Source organism: Oncorhynchus clarkii, chromosome 17 (assembly GCF_045791955.1).
Source record: "Oncorhynchus clarkii lewisi isolate Uvic-CL-2024 chromosome 17, UVic_Ocla_1.0, whole genome shotgun sequence".
In the NCBI taxonomy this organism is placed as follows: domain Eukaryota; kingdom Metazoa; phylum Chordata; class Actinopteri; order Salmoniformes; family Salmonidae; genus Oncorhynchus; species Oncorhynchus clarkii.
In genome coordinates this window covers 19,701,675-19,717,597 of record NC_092163.1, presented here as the reverse complement: position 1 = coordinate 19,717,597, position 15,923 = coordinate 19,701,675, and the positions used below count along the sequence as shown (strand labels likewise).

Genomic DNA, 15,923 nt, shown 5'->3' with positions numbered 1-15,923 from the left:
ACCTCTACGCAGACAGCACCATTCTGTATACTTCTGGCCCTTCCTTGGACACTGTGCTATCTAACCTCCATACGAGCTTCAATGCCATACAACACTCCTTCCGTGGCCTCCAACTGCTCTTAAACGCTAGTAAAACCAAATGTATGCTTTTCAACCGTTCGCTCCCTGCACCCGCACGCCCAACTAGCATCACCACCCTGGATGGTTCCGACCTAGAATATGTTGACAACTATAAGTACCTAGGTGTCTGGCTAGACTGTAAACTCTCCTTCCAGACTCATATCTAACATCTCCAATCTAAAATCAAATCTAGAGTAGGCTTTCTATTTTGCAACAAAGCCTCCTTCACTCACGCCGCCAAACTTACCCTAGTAAAACTGACTATCCTACCTATCCTCGGCGATGTCATCTACAAAATAGCTTCCAATACTCTACTCAGCAAACTGGATGCAGTTTATCGCAGTGCCATCTGTTTTGTTACTAAAGCACCTTATACCACCCACCACTGCGACCTGTATGCTCTAGTCGGCTGGCCCTCGCTACATATTCGTCGCCAGACCCACTGGCTCCAGGTCATCTACGAGTCCATGCTAGGTAGGGCTCCGCCTTATCTCAGTTCACTGGTCACGATGGCAATACCCACCCGTAGCACGCGCTCCAGCAGGTGTATCTCACTGATCATCCCTAAAGCCAACACCTCATTTGGCCACCTTTCCTTCCAGTTCTCTGCTGCCTGTGACTGGAATGAATTGCAAAAATTGTTGGAGACTTTTATCTCCCTCACCAACTTTAAACATCTGCTATCTGAGCAGCTAACCGATCGCTGCAGCTGTACATAGTCCATCGGTAATTAGCCCACCCAATTTACCTACCTCATCCCCATACTGTTTTTATTGATTTACTTTTCTGCTCTTTTGCACACCAGTATCTCTACCTGCACATGACCATCTGATCATTTATCACTCCAGTGTTAATTTGCTAAATTGTAATTATTCGCCTACCTCCTCATGCCTTTTGCACACAATGTATATAGACTTTTTTTCCCTTTTTTTCTACTGTGTTATTGACTTGTTTATTGTTTACTCCATGTGTAACTCTGTGTTGTTGTCTGTTCACACTGCTATGCTTTATCTTGGCCAGGTCGCAGTTGTAAATGAGAACTTGTTCTCAACTAGCCTACCTGGTTAAATAAAGGTGAAATTTTAAAAAAATGACAGAAGTGAAAAATGATTCCTTAGTTGTTAATTTTCTTGAAATCTAAAGGCACAAACGAGATTTGAGCCAATGTCTTAAGTAGATGACCATGTTATTACTCCAATCTCGTGAAAGTGACAAACTGACACTTTTTAATTTTCGTGTAAAAAAACATATGTATATGGAATAAGTGCCTTTTTATTTGACTGATTGCACATTGGTTTGACTGATTGAGCTTAGCTAGCCAAAGTCGCCTTAACATCGCCTACATGTGTGATCTGGGTTTTGGATTAGAGAAGCAGTTTCTGCCCATTTTAATACTGTAACGTTACTGTCTTTGGTATCCATTATCTGTTGACTGCATTAAAATGAACATTGGCTAAATGTGATTTGAAGATAGGTGTTAATTGCAAACGTTGGGGGTGGTCACTGTTTGCTTTTGTACATATTTGGTTCCCTTCAATTTTGGGGTAAATTGTATTGTTGCTTCTTTCAGTAGACTATTGAGTAGAAGTTGTATCTAATGTAGTGTTCCTGTGTAAACACAATGTGGCGTCTAGTACCTGCATTACTGTTTTAAAATGATTTATACATTGTCCATGTTGAATAAAGTAATACATTGGCACTTAATTTGGCTCAAGTAATGAAGGTTATTGTAAAAATGGGGTAATAACACGTCAAACTGTGCCAATCAGCTAACTTCCGTGACCAAATAAAGAGAAAAAGTAGTACCAGACACATGCGCGTTGATATGTTCCAATGTGTTATGAGCTAGAACACCGTTTTGACTGACATTTGTCTGCCCGGCATTTCTATTTTCGTGTCGCACTTGTAGATTATCCACTTGTATTTACCACAGATTGGTTTAAAGATATAGACATAGTTAATATTTGTTACTTTCATACTCTACATAACCATGCCTGGATTTTCCGACAGAGATCGTGGCAGAGACAGGGGGTAAGTAGGTAACGCTAATGTCTGTTTAGCTAACATCGTTAGCTAGGAAAATACGGTGGTTAGTTTTAACGTGGTACTGTAGCTAGCTAGGTACGTTTTGTTTATCCATGCCATTGGCTTGAGGTGCAATGTTAATACGGCTTATTTGAACCCTAATCAAGTGTTAAAGTACATTTTGTTGGATCTAATTGATGTAACAAGCAGGTCGGGCAAATGTTTAGCTGACAGTTAACATTAGCTAGCTACAATAACGCGTTAGCAATGGGAGATTCTCAGAGGAGTATTCTATGTTGGATATAATAACCATATTCACCACACTTGCACATCGGCGCATAAAATATAGTATGTGATGTTTGTTAAGAACCCTGGAATGTTTGGTCAGCTTGGATGTTGCAAATTGTTTCGAATCAAAATGCCGGCCGGTTCCCTTTGTTCCTCCTCTACCGGCCGGAATTAAAATGGCAGCTAAACTGGTTTAAACGTGACGCAGAAACAAATGTAGTTAAACCTACCACATCTTTGCATGTGTAAGCAAATGGGTCACTGCTGTCCAGCCCTTGATCGTGGCTCTCCGTTCCATTACACATGTAATTAAAAGTGCTTTCCTCACCATCTTAAATAAGCATGCCCCGTTCAAAAAATGTAGACCTAAGAACAGATATAGCCCATGGTTTACTCCAGACATGACTGCCCTTGACCAGCACAAAAACATCCGGTGGCGTACTGCATTAGCATCGAATAGCTCCCTCGATATGCAACTTTTCAGGGAAGTTAGGAACCAATATACACAGGCAGTTGGGAAAGCAAAGGTTAGCTTTTTCAAACATACATTTGCATACTGTAGCACAAACTCAAAAGTTCTGGGACACTAAAGTCCATGAAGAATAAGAGCAGCTGCCCACTCCACTGTGGCTAGGAAACACTGTCACCACCGATAAATCCACGATGATTTATGGATCGAATTGCAAAAATCACTGACGCTTGAGACTCATCTCCCGCACTAACTTTAAGCATCAGCTGTCAGGTGTACACAGCCCATCTGTAAATATCCCACCCAACTACCTCATCCCCACATTGTTATTTATTTTTTTGCTCCATTGCACCCCAGTAGCTCTACTTTCACATTCATCTTCTGCTCATCTATCACTCCAGTGTTAATGCCAAATTGTAATTAAAAGTTAAGATAAGAGCTACGATGCTCAGTCTTAAAATTTAAATGCATCGATTGCGGTATGGGCTTGGAAACATAAAAACCTTATCTTTCATATTGGAAAAATTGATACACACATTTATTGGGTTCGGGTGCCCCACACGGCCATGTTACAGCGCTTGTTTACGGAAGAGAGTGGACTACCTGCACTATTTAGACACCTGCGTCTCAGAACACCTGTTTGTAAACAGAAGACAGATGCCACGGACGTGTCGTCACTGAAAACTACTGTCGGCCGTAACTGTTAAATGGTTTACAGCTCGTATATTTTCCATTTGTGAAATTATTTTGACGTATTAAAGTAGACAGATTTGTTTCTATAACCAATTCACGTTTAGATGGAGTGTTTGGCTTCCAGAGCCAATTTGTCAATTAATGAACACTAAGGAGTAACGTTTGCCAAATCTTGGAAAAGGGAACCTAATTTATGTTATGCTAGCTGTTGTAGTACTCATCAAGCCATGCATTCATGGGGGAATGTAAGGTATCAGTTCCTCAATGCATAACCATCTGACTTCAACCCAGCATTCATTGTATGCTCAGTCATCTAACATTAGGATGTTCCCCCTACTATTTCAGGTATGGAGCTGCACCTCGTTTTGGAGGCGGCGGTGGTGGCAGTAGGGGTGGACCCCCTCAGGGGAAATTTGGCAACCCAGGTGAAAGGCTGCGCAAAAAACACTGGAACATGGATGAGCTCCCAAAGTTCGAGAAGAACTTCTACCAGGAGCATCCGGATGTGACCCGCAGACCACCTGTAAGTGACCCAGGCAGTTATTTCATTTCCATCTGATTTGAGTGTGGTCTAAACCTTTTGATTCAAATGATCTTTGCCTATGTACAACCTTTTTATGTGTCTGATTGCAGCAAGAGGTGGAGAACTACCTGCGAAGTAAAGACGTAACAGTGAAAGGCAGAGACTGCCCCAAGCCCATGATGAAGTTTCACGAGGCCAATTTTCCAAGTGAGTAAAACCGCTCTTCCAACTTCGCTTAAGAACAAGCTGGTTGTATAAAATGGTGGAATTGAATCTCATATGTAATCTAACTTTGTCTTTTTCAGATTATGTGATGGATGTGATTGCCAAACAAGGATGGGCTGAGCCAACTCCTATCCAGGCTCAGGGCTGGCCTCTGGCCCTCAGTGGGAAAGACATGGTGGGCATCGCCCAGACAGGCTCCGGTAAAACCCTTGCTGTAAGTACATTGATTTAAAACTACGCTTAGTAGTATCTTTCTGGTACATATTTGTGCAGTTGAACCATTTGAGCTCAGTTTTTTTTCTTTTTTTTCCCCCACAGTATCTGCTGCCTGCAATCGTGCACATTCAACACCAGCCATTCTTGGAGCATGGAGACGGACCTATAGTAAGTACACCATAAGCCTCTTGAATAGAGAACATCCCTATTAGTTTTTACAGGGTGAGTCCAGCTGAATAACACTTGTCTCTATCCTTGTTTCTCAGTGTTTGGTGCTGGCCCCGACCCGTGAGCTGGCTCAGCAGGTGCAGCAGGTTGCCGCTGAGTACGGCAGGGCCTCCCGCCTGAAGTCAGTCTGCGTCTATGGTGGAGCCCCCAAAGGACCCCAGATTCGGGACCTTGAGAGAGGTATCTATCCACCACTTTTGTTTTGCTTTCAATTGTTTGCTCAATATGTTGATTCTGTATTAAATAATTTTGGTGATAGAGGCAGACATCTGAGTGAGTGTTGTCTGTTTCCCCCCCTAGGCGTTGAGATCTGTATTGCCACCCCAGGGCGTCTCATAGACTTCCTGGAGGCTGGGAAGACCAACCTTCGCAGGTGTACTTACCTTGTGCTGGACGAGGCTGACCGTATGCTGGACATGGGCTTCGAGCCCCAAATCCGCAAAATTGTAGACCAAATTCGAGTATGTGGCTTTGACTCAACGCAATTCCCTTTGCTAGAATTCTTCAGTATAAAGGCTCATTCAATACTTGCTGCTGATTTCAATTGGCAGAATTCCCATTGGACTTTGACAAATCATTGCAGAGTCTGCATAGCATGACTAACCTGTACCCCTGCACATTGACTCGGTACAGATAACCCCTGTGTATATAGCCTTGGGACTGTTATTTTGTGTTTTTATGATTTTTATTTTTTTACTTTAGCTTCTTTATTAAATATTTTCTGAACTCTTTCTTGAACTGCATTGTTGGTTAAGTGCTTGTAAGTAAGCATTTCATTGTCAAATCTATACCTGTTGTATTTGGCGCATGTGACGACTTGAATTTAATTTGATTTTCCTGTAGGATCAGCCATTTTAGTATTTTATCAAATCCTTTAAGTAATCTATTTTCTCTGTTCTCTCAGCCGGATCGTCAGACCCTCATGTGGAGTGCCACCTGGCCCAAGGAGGTGCGCCAGCTGGCTGAGGACTTCCTGAAGCAGTACGTCCAAATCAACGTGGGCGCGCTGCAGCTCAGCGCTAACCACAACATCCTGCAGATAGTGGACGTGTGCAACGACGGCGAGAAGGATGACAAGTGAGTGACCCATTCCTCCTTAGCAAAGCCAAACGTCACATTTACACTGCTTCATAATTTAAGGAATTCAAACGGAAGAACTCTTCATTTGGTCATTCATTTGTCTCATCCAGGATATAGTGTGAGTCATGTCAATTTGTATCCGGTCTCTTGTCTTTTACACTGAAGACTCCTCCGGCTGCTGGAAGAGATCATGAGCGAGAAGGAGAACAAGACAATCATCTTTACCGAGACCAAGAGACGCTGCGATGAGCTCACCAGGAGGATGAGACGAGATGGGTAAGTGTCATCACACTAGTCTCATTTAACTGGTAAATCATTCTCCCTGTAATGAGTCATGCCTCTGAAGTCCATGTTTGTTTGTTACAGCTGGCCAGCAATGGGTATCCATGGAGACAAAAGCCAGCAGGAGAGGGACTGGGTTCTCAATGGTATGCCTGAAATATTTTCTATAAAAAAAAATATATTTATTATTATTATGTTTTTTCACAACAATGTTATGGACTTGTATAATTGAAGTTGCTCTTTCCACAGAGTTCAAATACGGCAAGGCCCCCATCCTCATCGCCACCGATGTGGCCTCCCGCGGTCTAGGTCAGTATGGCTTTGGTTAAACCCTCTGGTTGTTTTCCTCAATATTTTCACTTTTTAAAGAAAGTGGTTTTGGCTTTCTTTAACTTCTATGCATTTTCTGAGTTTTTCTCACCTAAAGGTGCAGTCTTTGTGGCAGGGCCTAGGCATGACAAGTCCCAGGCCTCGAGGGGGAAGGAGGACATATTGGAAATGAAGTTGCCCCACTGGCTGCCACCCAGTGGGCCTAGAGAGGTGAAAGCTCTGTGTGCCAGTAATCCTCAAGTCAAAAGGCAGTGTGGCTAAGCCTTGTTTCTGATATCTTTTTTTTATTTTTTATACATGACATTATTTGTTCTCTGTCCATGGATTTTTTACCTGAAATGCCTTCGAGACGTTTCCAACTCAAACGTCACACACACAAATGCTTGACGTGACCATTTGCCTTGCATGCGTTTTGTAGAGGGCACTGTATTGCAAGTCACTGTTTTGCGATTTGGAGCGATTCTGTTAGTTGCGGAGCTTGTTCCCAAAAAAGCATGGGCGTTGCGAATGTCACGGCTTTCCATTGCTATCTATTTTTCTCCCTCACTCAAAGCACTGGTTTTCTTGAAATGGAGAGCAGTTTTCAACTTACTGTTGTCGAATTGAAATTGATGAGAAACTGGCACGTGTTTAAGGGGCTATGGGAACATCTAGAGAAAGTGAAAATAGAAGAGCTTCAAAAACCAAAGTTCCTCCCTCGCCTGCTTTTTAAAGTCATGTCGAGACCTGCCAACGAGAGACATTTTCTCAAGTGAACGAACACTGGCTTCTGGGAAGATCTTGCCTAGACGAGACTGATGGGGGCGGGGTGCTCTATGCTCTCTGAGGGGCACCACAGGGGTCAATACTTGGACCTTTTTCATTTTTGCCTTTTTTGGGTCCCCCCTCAAATTAGTACTTGGTCTATTCGGTCTTGGCAAGACGTGCAGTGAGGCCTTTATTAGCAAGCTTCTTATGAGTGTGACTGGGAAAAAGGACCTTCAGAACCCATACCAACTGAAAGGTCCTATATTGGCACACGAGGAGGCAACAGTGCACATAGCGGCCCTACTGCGTAGAAGCTCCTGGATGTCACTTGACAATTTGTGGGGGAGTTCGCTGCATTGGGAAAGGACTAGTGAATGCATACTCCTTAATGGTAAGACTTCAAATCCAGTTCTTTTCCTCCCCTGGTTAAAAAAAGGGAGGGAGAATGCCATTTTTTGATATGGTAAGCAAATGGAGTGTGCATCTCGTTTCTCTCTTCCCACAGTAGTATTCCCATGGAGTAGAACGTTTTTCTTGGATTGTGTTGGTTAACCCCGTTCTTTGCAGCTCAGCTAAGTATCCAGTCTCTGGAACCTTTTAGCTCTCCATTCTCAATGCTAACCTTGTCCTTTGGTCTGGCTGTTGTGGTGTGCAAAATCCTGTATGGTGTCCTTTTTGCCACACTGCAACACTTTACAGATGTGGAGGATGTGAAATTTGTCATAAATTATGACTATCCTAACTCCTCTGAGGACTATATCCACCGCATTGGACGCACGGCCCGCAGTCAAAAAACAGGCACCGCCTACACCTTCTTCACCCCCAACAACATGAAACAGGCCAGTGACCTCATAGCTGTGCTCCGCGAAGCTAACCAGGCTATCAACCCCAAGCTCCTCCAGATGGCAGAGGCCAGAGGAGGTAATTCCTATGGCGGGTGAGATGCGAACAAGGCTGTGGTTACATCTGCAGACATTTCGATTTTATAGATTAGACATCTATTTGAAGGGTTTTGGGGCACAGCTTCTTAAAATTAAATACAAAGATGACCCACCTTGTTCTCACCATATTTGTCAACTATCATTTTAGTTTAAATGTCTTTGACACCCATCACTGCTACCAGTCTCACCACTGCCCTGTCTCTTTTGTCTTGTTTTCCAGGTCGTGGCGGGGGGGGAAGAGGTGGCTTTAGGGATGACCGGCGAGATAGGTATTCTGGGGGGAGGAGTTACGGTGGTGGTGGTGGTGGTAGTTACAGGGACAAGGATAGCGACAGGGGGTTCGGTGGGGGACCAAAGAGTGCCTTCGGCACAAAAACCCAAAACGGAGTGGGCTACGGGGGTAGCACCTATGACAAGGGCGCTAGCTCTGGCGGTAGCTACGGCAACAGCTACGGCAGCAACGGACAGGCTAGCTTTGGCGCCACCAACCAGGTGGGTGCGTTCGGAGGCCAGAACTTCCAGGCCCCTCCACAGTTTGGAGCTGCGCAGGCGGCTGCCCCAAACGGCATGGGTCGCCCACCATTCCCCTTTAACCCACAGGCACAGCAGTCTCAACAACCCCCACCCATGGTACCCTACTCTATGCCTCCCCCTTTCCCACAGTAACAGACTAGGTGTAGATTGTGTGCACAATTCACAACCAAACCACAACCCCCCCCCCCCCCCCCTCGTCTTTAAATATTTTATTATTATTATTATCCTCTGTACTGTTTAACTTTTTTTTGCTTACAGCAGGGTTGGAATTCTTCAGTAACCCCAAGCATTGAAATGAGTCCCAATGGGGGCTGTTGAAGTGCATCTAACTGGTGCACATCTCCTTGACTGTTTTTATTTGTTACATTCCTCAGTAATTTATTTTTACTAAGTAATGCAGATTTTGAGTTAGTGGTATGTTTAAAGTGATATGTTAAGATCTTACTTGGGGGACATGCATGGGCCTTCAAATAAAACAATTAAATTGAAGTTTTGTGGTGGTTCATTCTTCTATTGAGTATTCATTCAGCATTTAATCTTCGTGGAGTTGATTTTAAAACAATTCAATCATACCACAAAAGAAAATAGCAAACATTCCTAATTGCACAAGTATAACCGTAAGGTAACAAGTTAAAGATGAGAACTTGTCTTTTTGTCATGTCACGGAAGTGACGTAGGCATAGCTTTACTTCCGGGTGCGCCCAGTTTACGCTTTACACATGGTTGCAAGTATTTTAGAAATAGAAGAGTATTTATATTCAGTTGCCAGGCTTTGCCGAAACTACTCGTGGTATAATTCGCAGGTGTCCTTTTCTAACGTGATTTCAACCTGGGAATTACTTCTAAAATGTGAGACCGCACGCAATGCATTGCTAGGTTAATTGCAGCTTGACGCGTGCCTAACTTCTTTTCAATAACGGAATGAGTGACCACTAAACATGCTCACTTACTGTGTTAGACGACTCATCTGGAGATGTGAGAATATACCAAGAACCTCACACTGCTGCAGGGTAGCTTTTTCACGTCAGCACTGCAGTACTGCAACTCCTGTCAGGTCTGTCGCTGAGGACTCCGACCATACCAAAACACTGATGCAGCTATGCACTGACAGGTATTACATAGCTTCTGGCCAACTTCATAGAGATTCTTTTCAGCGCGGAACCAACTGTGGATATGGACCACTTGGTATGGAACTTAAAAATAACATTCTTGAACAGTGGTGGAACTCTGTGATAGGGTTCAGGGCCGAGGTGTTTGGGATAAGCACTCTACACGCTAGTAAGAACAGAACTACCGAGAGGGATGGACAATTGAGGGTTGTTGACACCGATAACCTACGTCAAATACTTTCCCAGCGAGAGCTAAGTAAGGACCAACTTATTCAGAAGCTACAGACCCATATCCAGAATGGTGCATCTCTTCGAACTAGTCTTTTCCAAGGTAACTATCATTGGGTGTTGTATTGTACACCTCTGCTATTTTTACTTGTGTGCATGCTTCAGGACATAAATCAACTCGTTCAACTAGTTAAATTCAATTCAACGTTGGGTTTCCAGGCTAACATGGTCAATGCTCCCCCCCACCCCCTCCAGGTGCTTTGGAGCAATATGTGCCCTCTTTGGAACTAGTGAACCGAAAGTTGCCGTTCGGCCTGGCTGAGACCGGATTGTGCTTCCAGCCATCAGGTGGACCTAGTTGGTGAGGCTAACTCCTCCCTTAAATCACATTAACTATTCACATGCACTGTGATCAGTTACCATTGTGCTTATTCAAAGTGCAAATAGATATAATTTAGCATAGATTTAACCTAAGTCATATGTTCTTGTTTTGTTTGAGATGGCAGATTGCTATAATAACACCTGGGCATAGCAGACTAAAGAGTAGTTGTGCGCTTTAAAGGTAGACTCAGCGAGATGACGTACATTCAGAAAGTAAAAAGCATAGTGGTTCAATTCCTGCAACAACTGAGAGCGCTGAAGCGCGAGGTTCAACTTCTCCACTGTTTTGGTCCCGTACCTATGACATTCCAACAGCATGACTCAAACCTGTGCGTGTGCGTATGCACACATACTGTGTGTGACTGTCTGAGCAAAGTCTTGTATATCACTCAACTCAATATCTGCGGTGCTGCTCGTGGCAATGTCGTTTTGCAGAGTCTACCTTTAACCCCTATTCTGTGTGTCAATTCCTGGCAGCCCAGATGAAGTTACCCAGTCCTCTTTGGTGTGGTTCTGCTCGCCCAGCACCTCCTCACAGTGGTTGGACTACTGGGCACGGCATCGGCTGCAGTGGTGGAGAAAGGTCGGTCACTTTCTGATCCAATTTCAATACGTTGTAGTCAAGATCAGTTTCTCTGTCTGCAAATTAATCTGAATCTTGATTTGAAGTCAAGAAGCTTCTGGTAGGCTAATTGACATCATTTGAGTCATTTGGAGGTGTACCTGTGGCTGTATTTCAAGGCCTACCTTCAAACTCAGTGCCTCTTTGCTTGACATAATGGGAAAATCAAAAGAAATCAGCCAAGATGTCAGAAAAAAATGGTAGGTCTCCACAAGTCTGGTTCATCCTTGGGAGCAATTTCCAAACGCCTGAAGGTACCACGTTCATCTGTACAAACAAAAGTATGCAAGTGTAAACACCATGGGACCACGCAGCCGTCGTACCGCTCAGGAAGGAGACGCGTTCTGTATCCTAGAGATGAACGTACTTTGGTGCGAAAAGTGCAAATCAATCCCAGAACAACAGCAAAGGACCTTGTGAAGATGCTGGAGGAAACCGGTACAAAAGTATCTATAGCCACAGTAAAAGAGTCCTATATGGACATCCTGAAAGCCCACTCAACAAGGAAGAAGCCACTGCTCTAAACCGCCATAAAAAAGCCAGACTACGGTTTGCAACTGCACATGAGGGCAAAGATCGTACTTTTTGTAGAAATGTCCTCTGGTCTGATGAAACAAATATAGAACTCTTTGGCCATAATGACCATCATTATGTTTGGAGGAAAAAGGGGGAGGCTTGCAAGCCGAAGAACACCATCCCAACCGTGAAGCACGGGGCTGATCCAATTTCAATACGTTGTGGTCAAGATCAGTTTAAATGTCTGATTTGAAATTTATAGAAACGACATTGTTTCTATGTTGATATTTGTAATACTGAAAGACAACTTGACTTAATGTGGATGGTAAAGTACTTTTCTTTAATCTCATCTCTCTGTCCATCCAATCCTGTCCCTCCATTCATCTATGATCCAGTTTGCCCTGGGCCCGTCCGACTTCAGCTGCAGTGACATAACAGAAGAGGAGCTGGCAGGCCGGGCGTCTCGTGGTGTGAAAATTGTGTACAATTTCCCATGGGGCCAAGAGGCCCTGGAGACTCTGTTAAGCCGAGGGGATGCGGAGTTGCTGCAGACACACAAGAGCGCTCGCAACAAACTACAGGTCAGTGTAATGATGCCATCTTCTGCAGGGACAAAACTGCAGTTAATACCCTATCCCTCTTTTGCTGTCACTATAAAACAACTTAGGAGTGGATTTTAATAATTTTTCACAATATGTCAGTTGCACAGGAGGCTGCTGAGGGGAGGACGGCTCATAACAATGGCTGGAATGGAATGATATTAAACACATGGAAACCATGTGTTAGATTTGTTCGATACCATTCCATTAGTTCTGTTCCAGCCATTACTCTGAGCCCATCCTCCCCAATTAAGGTGCCACTGGTCGCCTGTGGTCAGTTGTGTGGCGGCAGGTAGCCTAGCAGTTAGAGCATTATGCCATTAACCATAAGGTCTCTGGTTTGAATACCCAAAATGACAAGGTGAAGAATCTCTGTGCCCTTGAGCAAGGCACTTAACCCTAATTTGCTCCAGGTGCGTTGTACATCTATGATGCCCTAACAAGCAAAAAGGCAGTAACTGCTAATTTCGTCAAAAATGAGTTAATATCATTCTTGCTACGTTAAATACATGCTTAATCATGTGGACAAGTATCCTGCCTCTGTTTTGGAGAAAATGTGGGTCATATTAGCAGTAACTGCACTAGGTTTCTGTGAAACCAAAGTAAATAAAAGCAATTTTTCTCAGTTCCAGTCTATGAGCAGGTACTGCCTTTTTTGCTTGGTAGGGCAGTATGGCTGACCCTGTAATACACCGGATAAGTCTAGTGAAATGTGTTGTATGTGACAATAAAACATATATTTTTGTTATTAAAGTAAGATTGTATTAATCATATCAATGCTCCATATGTTTTCTGTCTGTCATGCACAGTGCCTAGATGGAAGGAAGTCAGTCGTCCCCTATGCCATCTCCGTAACTGGAAACCTAGAGCGAGGAGTGTTGGCGTACCTGTACAACTCACTCCAGCAAGTGAAGAAAGTCGACAGCAAACAGAGGCTACAGCAGAGAAAGGTGAGACGCCTAAGTCCTTTCCACATTAGCTTTCGTTTGGTTACGTCTCTGATCACACGGGGGAGAACTTGAGCATCCAACATCTTACTTCTGTTTTTTGAACTGATGGAAATGGTTAGAATGTGCTACACACACTGACTTCTTGTTGCCCTTGTAGGTTTTGAAGCTCCATCCTATTTTGTCTCCAGTCAAAGTGGCCTTGGACATGGGAAGGGGAGCCACTGTGGAACTAAGACAGGTAGGAAACTATTGAGATATACACAAAGTTATTCAATAGGACTCTGAGTGTAGTTCTAAAATTATATTCTACATCTTAGGTTTGTGAAGGCTTACTGAAGGAGTTCTTGGAAGGGGGAGTCTCTGCATGGCCTGGATATCTTGAAACCATGCCAACCTCAATGGAGCAGCTGAACACAAAGTAAAACTTCTTCATACTATGATAGTATATTTCTTTATGTTGTGGTTTATCATTTCATGTAACGGATTTCATGTGTTGTCTACTGTTGGATACATTCTGAATACAATAGAATTTTGACATCAAAAGCCACACCTATTTAGTGACCATGCAATTAGGTGTATACAGAATTATGTAACATGTTGACGTTTGACTTCACTGAAGGTGATCTCGATAGCTGTACTGTTTCCCTGTGGGGACCCAACTGTAAGTATGTTTGGTGCCTGTGTGCCCAGGTATGACGAGATGGGGGTGCTGTTCACTGTGGTGATCAGTGACAACACTCTTGAGAGTGGCCTACTGCAGGTGCGAAGCCGCGACACCACCATCAAGGAGACCATGCACATCTCCGAGGTCAAGAACTTTCTGGCCAGATACATATCTGCTGCACAGAACATATGAGGGAGTAATATTAATGTCCCGGGTGAACCGGGTTAGCATGGATTACATTTGTTTTTGGAACCGGACTGCCTCCCGGGCGTGAGCCAGGTGCCCCATTTTAGCCGTTGGTGAATTCAGCTTTAAACCGAAGGGATGTAGATTAAGCAACAATACTAGATGTTATATGGATCTGAACGATGCTGCCTTGTTGACAACATGGCCGAGTGTTGCAGATTACTGTTTTATTTGAGAAGGGTGCTCCTCCCTCACCGCTTTGCCCATTCACGTCACATGCCATAGCACGGTGCACTTAATCAAACTCCCTCATTGATTGAAAACTGACATTTGGCAAAATGTCAAAGTAGACTGTCAAAGAATGGGGTGGTGGGCCCTCATGGGCAGCAGGAAAGCTGTCTATATGTGTTTGTTTTGGATAACTGTAGCTCAAAGCCAATTTGACTATCTAGGATACTATATTAAAAGTTGTTAATCATTTTCACTTTGTGGTTATCATTTTGTTGTCAAAGTGTCACACAAATGCTGTCATATCAGCAGCAAATTCTCATATGGAACTTTTTCTGCGGGTCAACAAAACATGATTAAGTGTGTGTGTGTGTGTATATATATATATATATACAGTGCCTTGCAAAAGTATTCGGCCCCCTTGAACTTTGCGACCTTTTGCCACATTTCAGGCTTCAAACATAAAGATATAAAACTGTATTTTTTTGCGAAGAATCAACAACAAGTGGGACACAATCATGAAGTGGAACGACATTTATTGGATATTTCAAACTTTTTAAACAAATCAAAAACTGAAAAATTGGGCGTGCAAAATTATTCAGCCCCTTTCAGTGCAGCAAACTCTCTCCAGAAGTTCAGTGAGGATCTCTGAATGATCCAATGTTGACCTAAATGACTAATGATGATAAATACAATCCACCTGTGTGTAATCAAGTCTCCGTATAAATGCACCTGCACTGTGATAGTCTCAGAGGTCCGTTAAAGGCGCAGAGAGCATCATGAAGAACAAGGAACACACCAGGCAGGTCCGAGATACTGTTGTGAAGAAGTTTAAAGCCGGATTTGGATACAAAAAGATTTCCCAAGCTTTAAACATCCCAAGGAGCACTGTGCAAGCGATAATATTGAAATGGAAGGAGTATCAGACCACTGCAAATCTACCAAGACCTGGCCGTCCCTCTAAACTTTCAGCTCATACAAGGAGAAGACTGATCAGAGATGCAGCCAATAGGCCCATGATCACTGGATGAACTGCAGAGATCTACAGCTGAGGTGGGAGACTCTGTCCATAGGACAACAATCAGTCGTATATTGCACAAATCTGGCCTTTTATGGAAGAGTGGCAAGAAGAAAGCCATTTCTTAAAGATATCCATAAAAAGTGTCATTTAAAGTTTGCCACAAGCCACCTGGGAGACACACCAAGCATGTGGAAGAAGGTGCTCTGGTCAGATGAAACCAAAATTGAACTTTTTGGCAACAATGCAAAACGTTATGTTTGGTGTAAAGGCAACACAGCTGAACACACCATCCCCACTGTCAAACATGGTGGTGGCAGCATCATGGTTTGGGCCTGCTTTTCTTCAGCAGGGACAGGGAAGATGGTTAAAATTGATGGGAAGATAGATGGAGCCAAATACAGGACCATTCTGGAAGAGAACCTGATGGAGTCTGCAAAAGACCTGAGACTGGGACGGAGATTTGTCTTCCAACAAGACAATGATCCAAAACAGAAAGCAAAATCTACAATGGAATGGTTCAAAAATAAACATATCCAGGTGTAGAATGGCCAAGTCAAAGTCCAGACCTGAATCCAATCGAGAATCTGTGGAAAGAACTGAAAACTGCTGTTCACAAAAGCTCTCCATCCGAGCTCGAGCTGTTTTGCAAGGAGGAATGGGAAAAAATGTCAGTCTCTCGATGTGCAAAACTGATAGAGACATACCCCAAGCGACTTAC

General features: G+C 43.6%; 2 protein-coding genes across 2 annotated transcripts; both read left to right on the top strand.

Annotated features, from left to right (window-relative positions):
* Window positions 1–1,911: 1,911 nt before the first annotated feature.
* Window positions 1,912–9,190, top strand: LOC139370464 (probable ATP-dependent RNA helicase DDX5). The gene is made up of 13 exons (XM_071109959.1): window positions 1,912–2,151; window positions 3,941–4,118; window positions 4,229–4,325; window positions 4,424–4,557; window positions 4,662–4,727; window positions 4,826–4,967; window positions 5,088–5,248; window positions 5,692–5,864; window positions 6,033–6,143; window positions 6,234–6,295; window positions 6,399–6,458; window positions 7,926–8,147; window positions 8,388–9,190. Exons 1-13 carry the CDS (start codon window positions 2,111–2,113, stop codon window positions 8,831–8,833), a joined length of 1,893 nt encoding a protein of 630 aa, XP_070966060.1. The 5' UTR covers window positions 1,912–2,110; the 3' UTR covers window positions 8,834–9,190.
* A 178-nt stretch (window positions 9,191–9,368) lies between these two features.
* LOC139370465 (polymerase (DNA directed), gamma 2, accessory subunit) lies at window positions 9,369–14,436 on the top strand. Its single transcript, XM_071109960.1, has 8 exons — window positions 9,369–10,141; window positions 10,294–10,399; window positions 10,897–11,002; window positions 11,953–12,138; window positions 12,966–13,106; window positions 13,264–13,344; window positions 13,424–13,524; window positions 13,797–14,436. The coding sequence occupies exons 1-8, from the start codon at window positions 9,640–9,642 to the stop codon at window positions 13,960–13,962; spliced, it is 1,389 nt and encodes a 462-aa protein (XP_070966061.1). The 5' UTR covers window positions 9,369–9,639; the 3' UTR covers window positions 13,963–14,436.
* The last annotated feature ends 1,487 nt before the right edge of the window (window positions 14,437–15,923 follow it).

What these genes read in the sequence shown, in the direction of transcription:
- LOC139370465 (XM_071109960.1), top strand. Translation starts at nt 9,640, where the DNA reads ATGCTCACTTACTGTGTTAGACGACTCATCTGGAGATGTGAGAATATA. An exon ending in CCATCAGGTGGACCTAGTTG is followed by an intron (nt 10,400 to 10,896) that starts GTGAGGCTAACT and finishes AATTCCTGGCAG; the next exon opens with CCCAGATGAAGTTACCCAGT. An exon ending in GGCTGCAGTGGTGGAGAAAG is followed by an intron (nt 11,003 to 11,952) that starts GTCGGTCACTTT and finishes TCTATGATCCAG; the next exon opens with TTTGCCCTGGGCCCGTCCGA.
- LOC139370464 (XM_071109959.1), top strand. Translation starts at nt 2,111, where the DNA reads ATGCCTGGATTTTCCGACAGAGATCGTGGCAGAGACAGGGG. An exon ending in GATCGTGGCAGAGACAGGGG is followed by an intron (nt 2,152 to 3,940) that starts GTAAGTAGGTAA and finishes CTACTATTTCAG; the next exon opens with GTATGGAGCTGCACCTCGTT. An exon ending in GATGGCAGAGGCCAGAGGAG is followed by an intron (nt 8,148 to 8,387) that starts GTAATTCCTATG and finishes CTTGTTTTCCAG; the next exon opens with GTCGTGGCGGGGGGGGAAGA.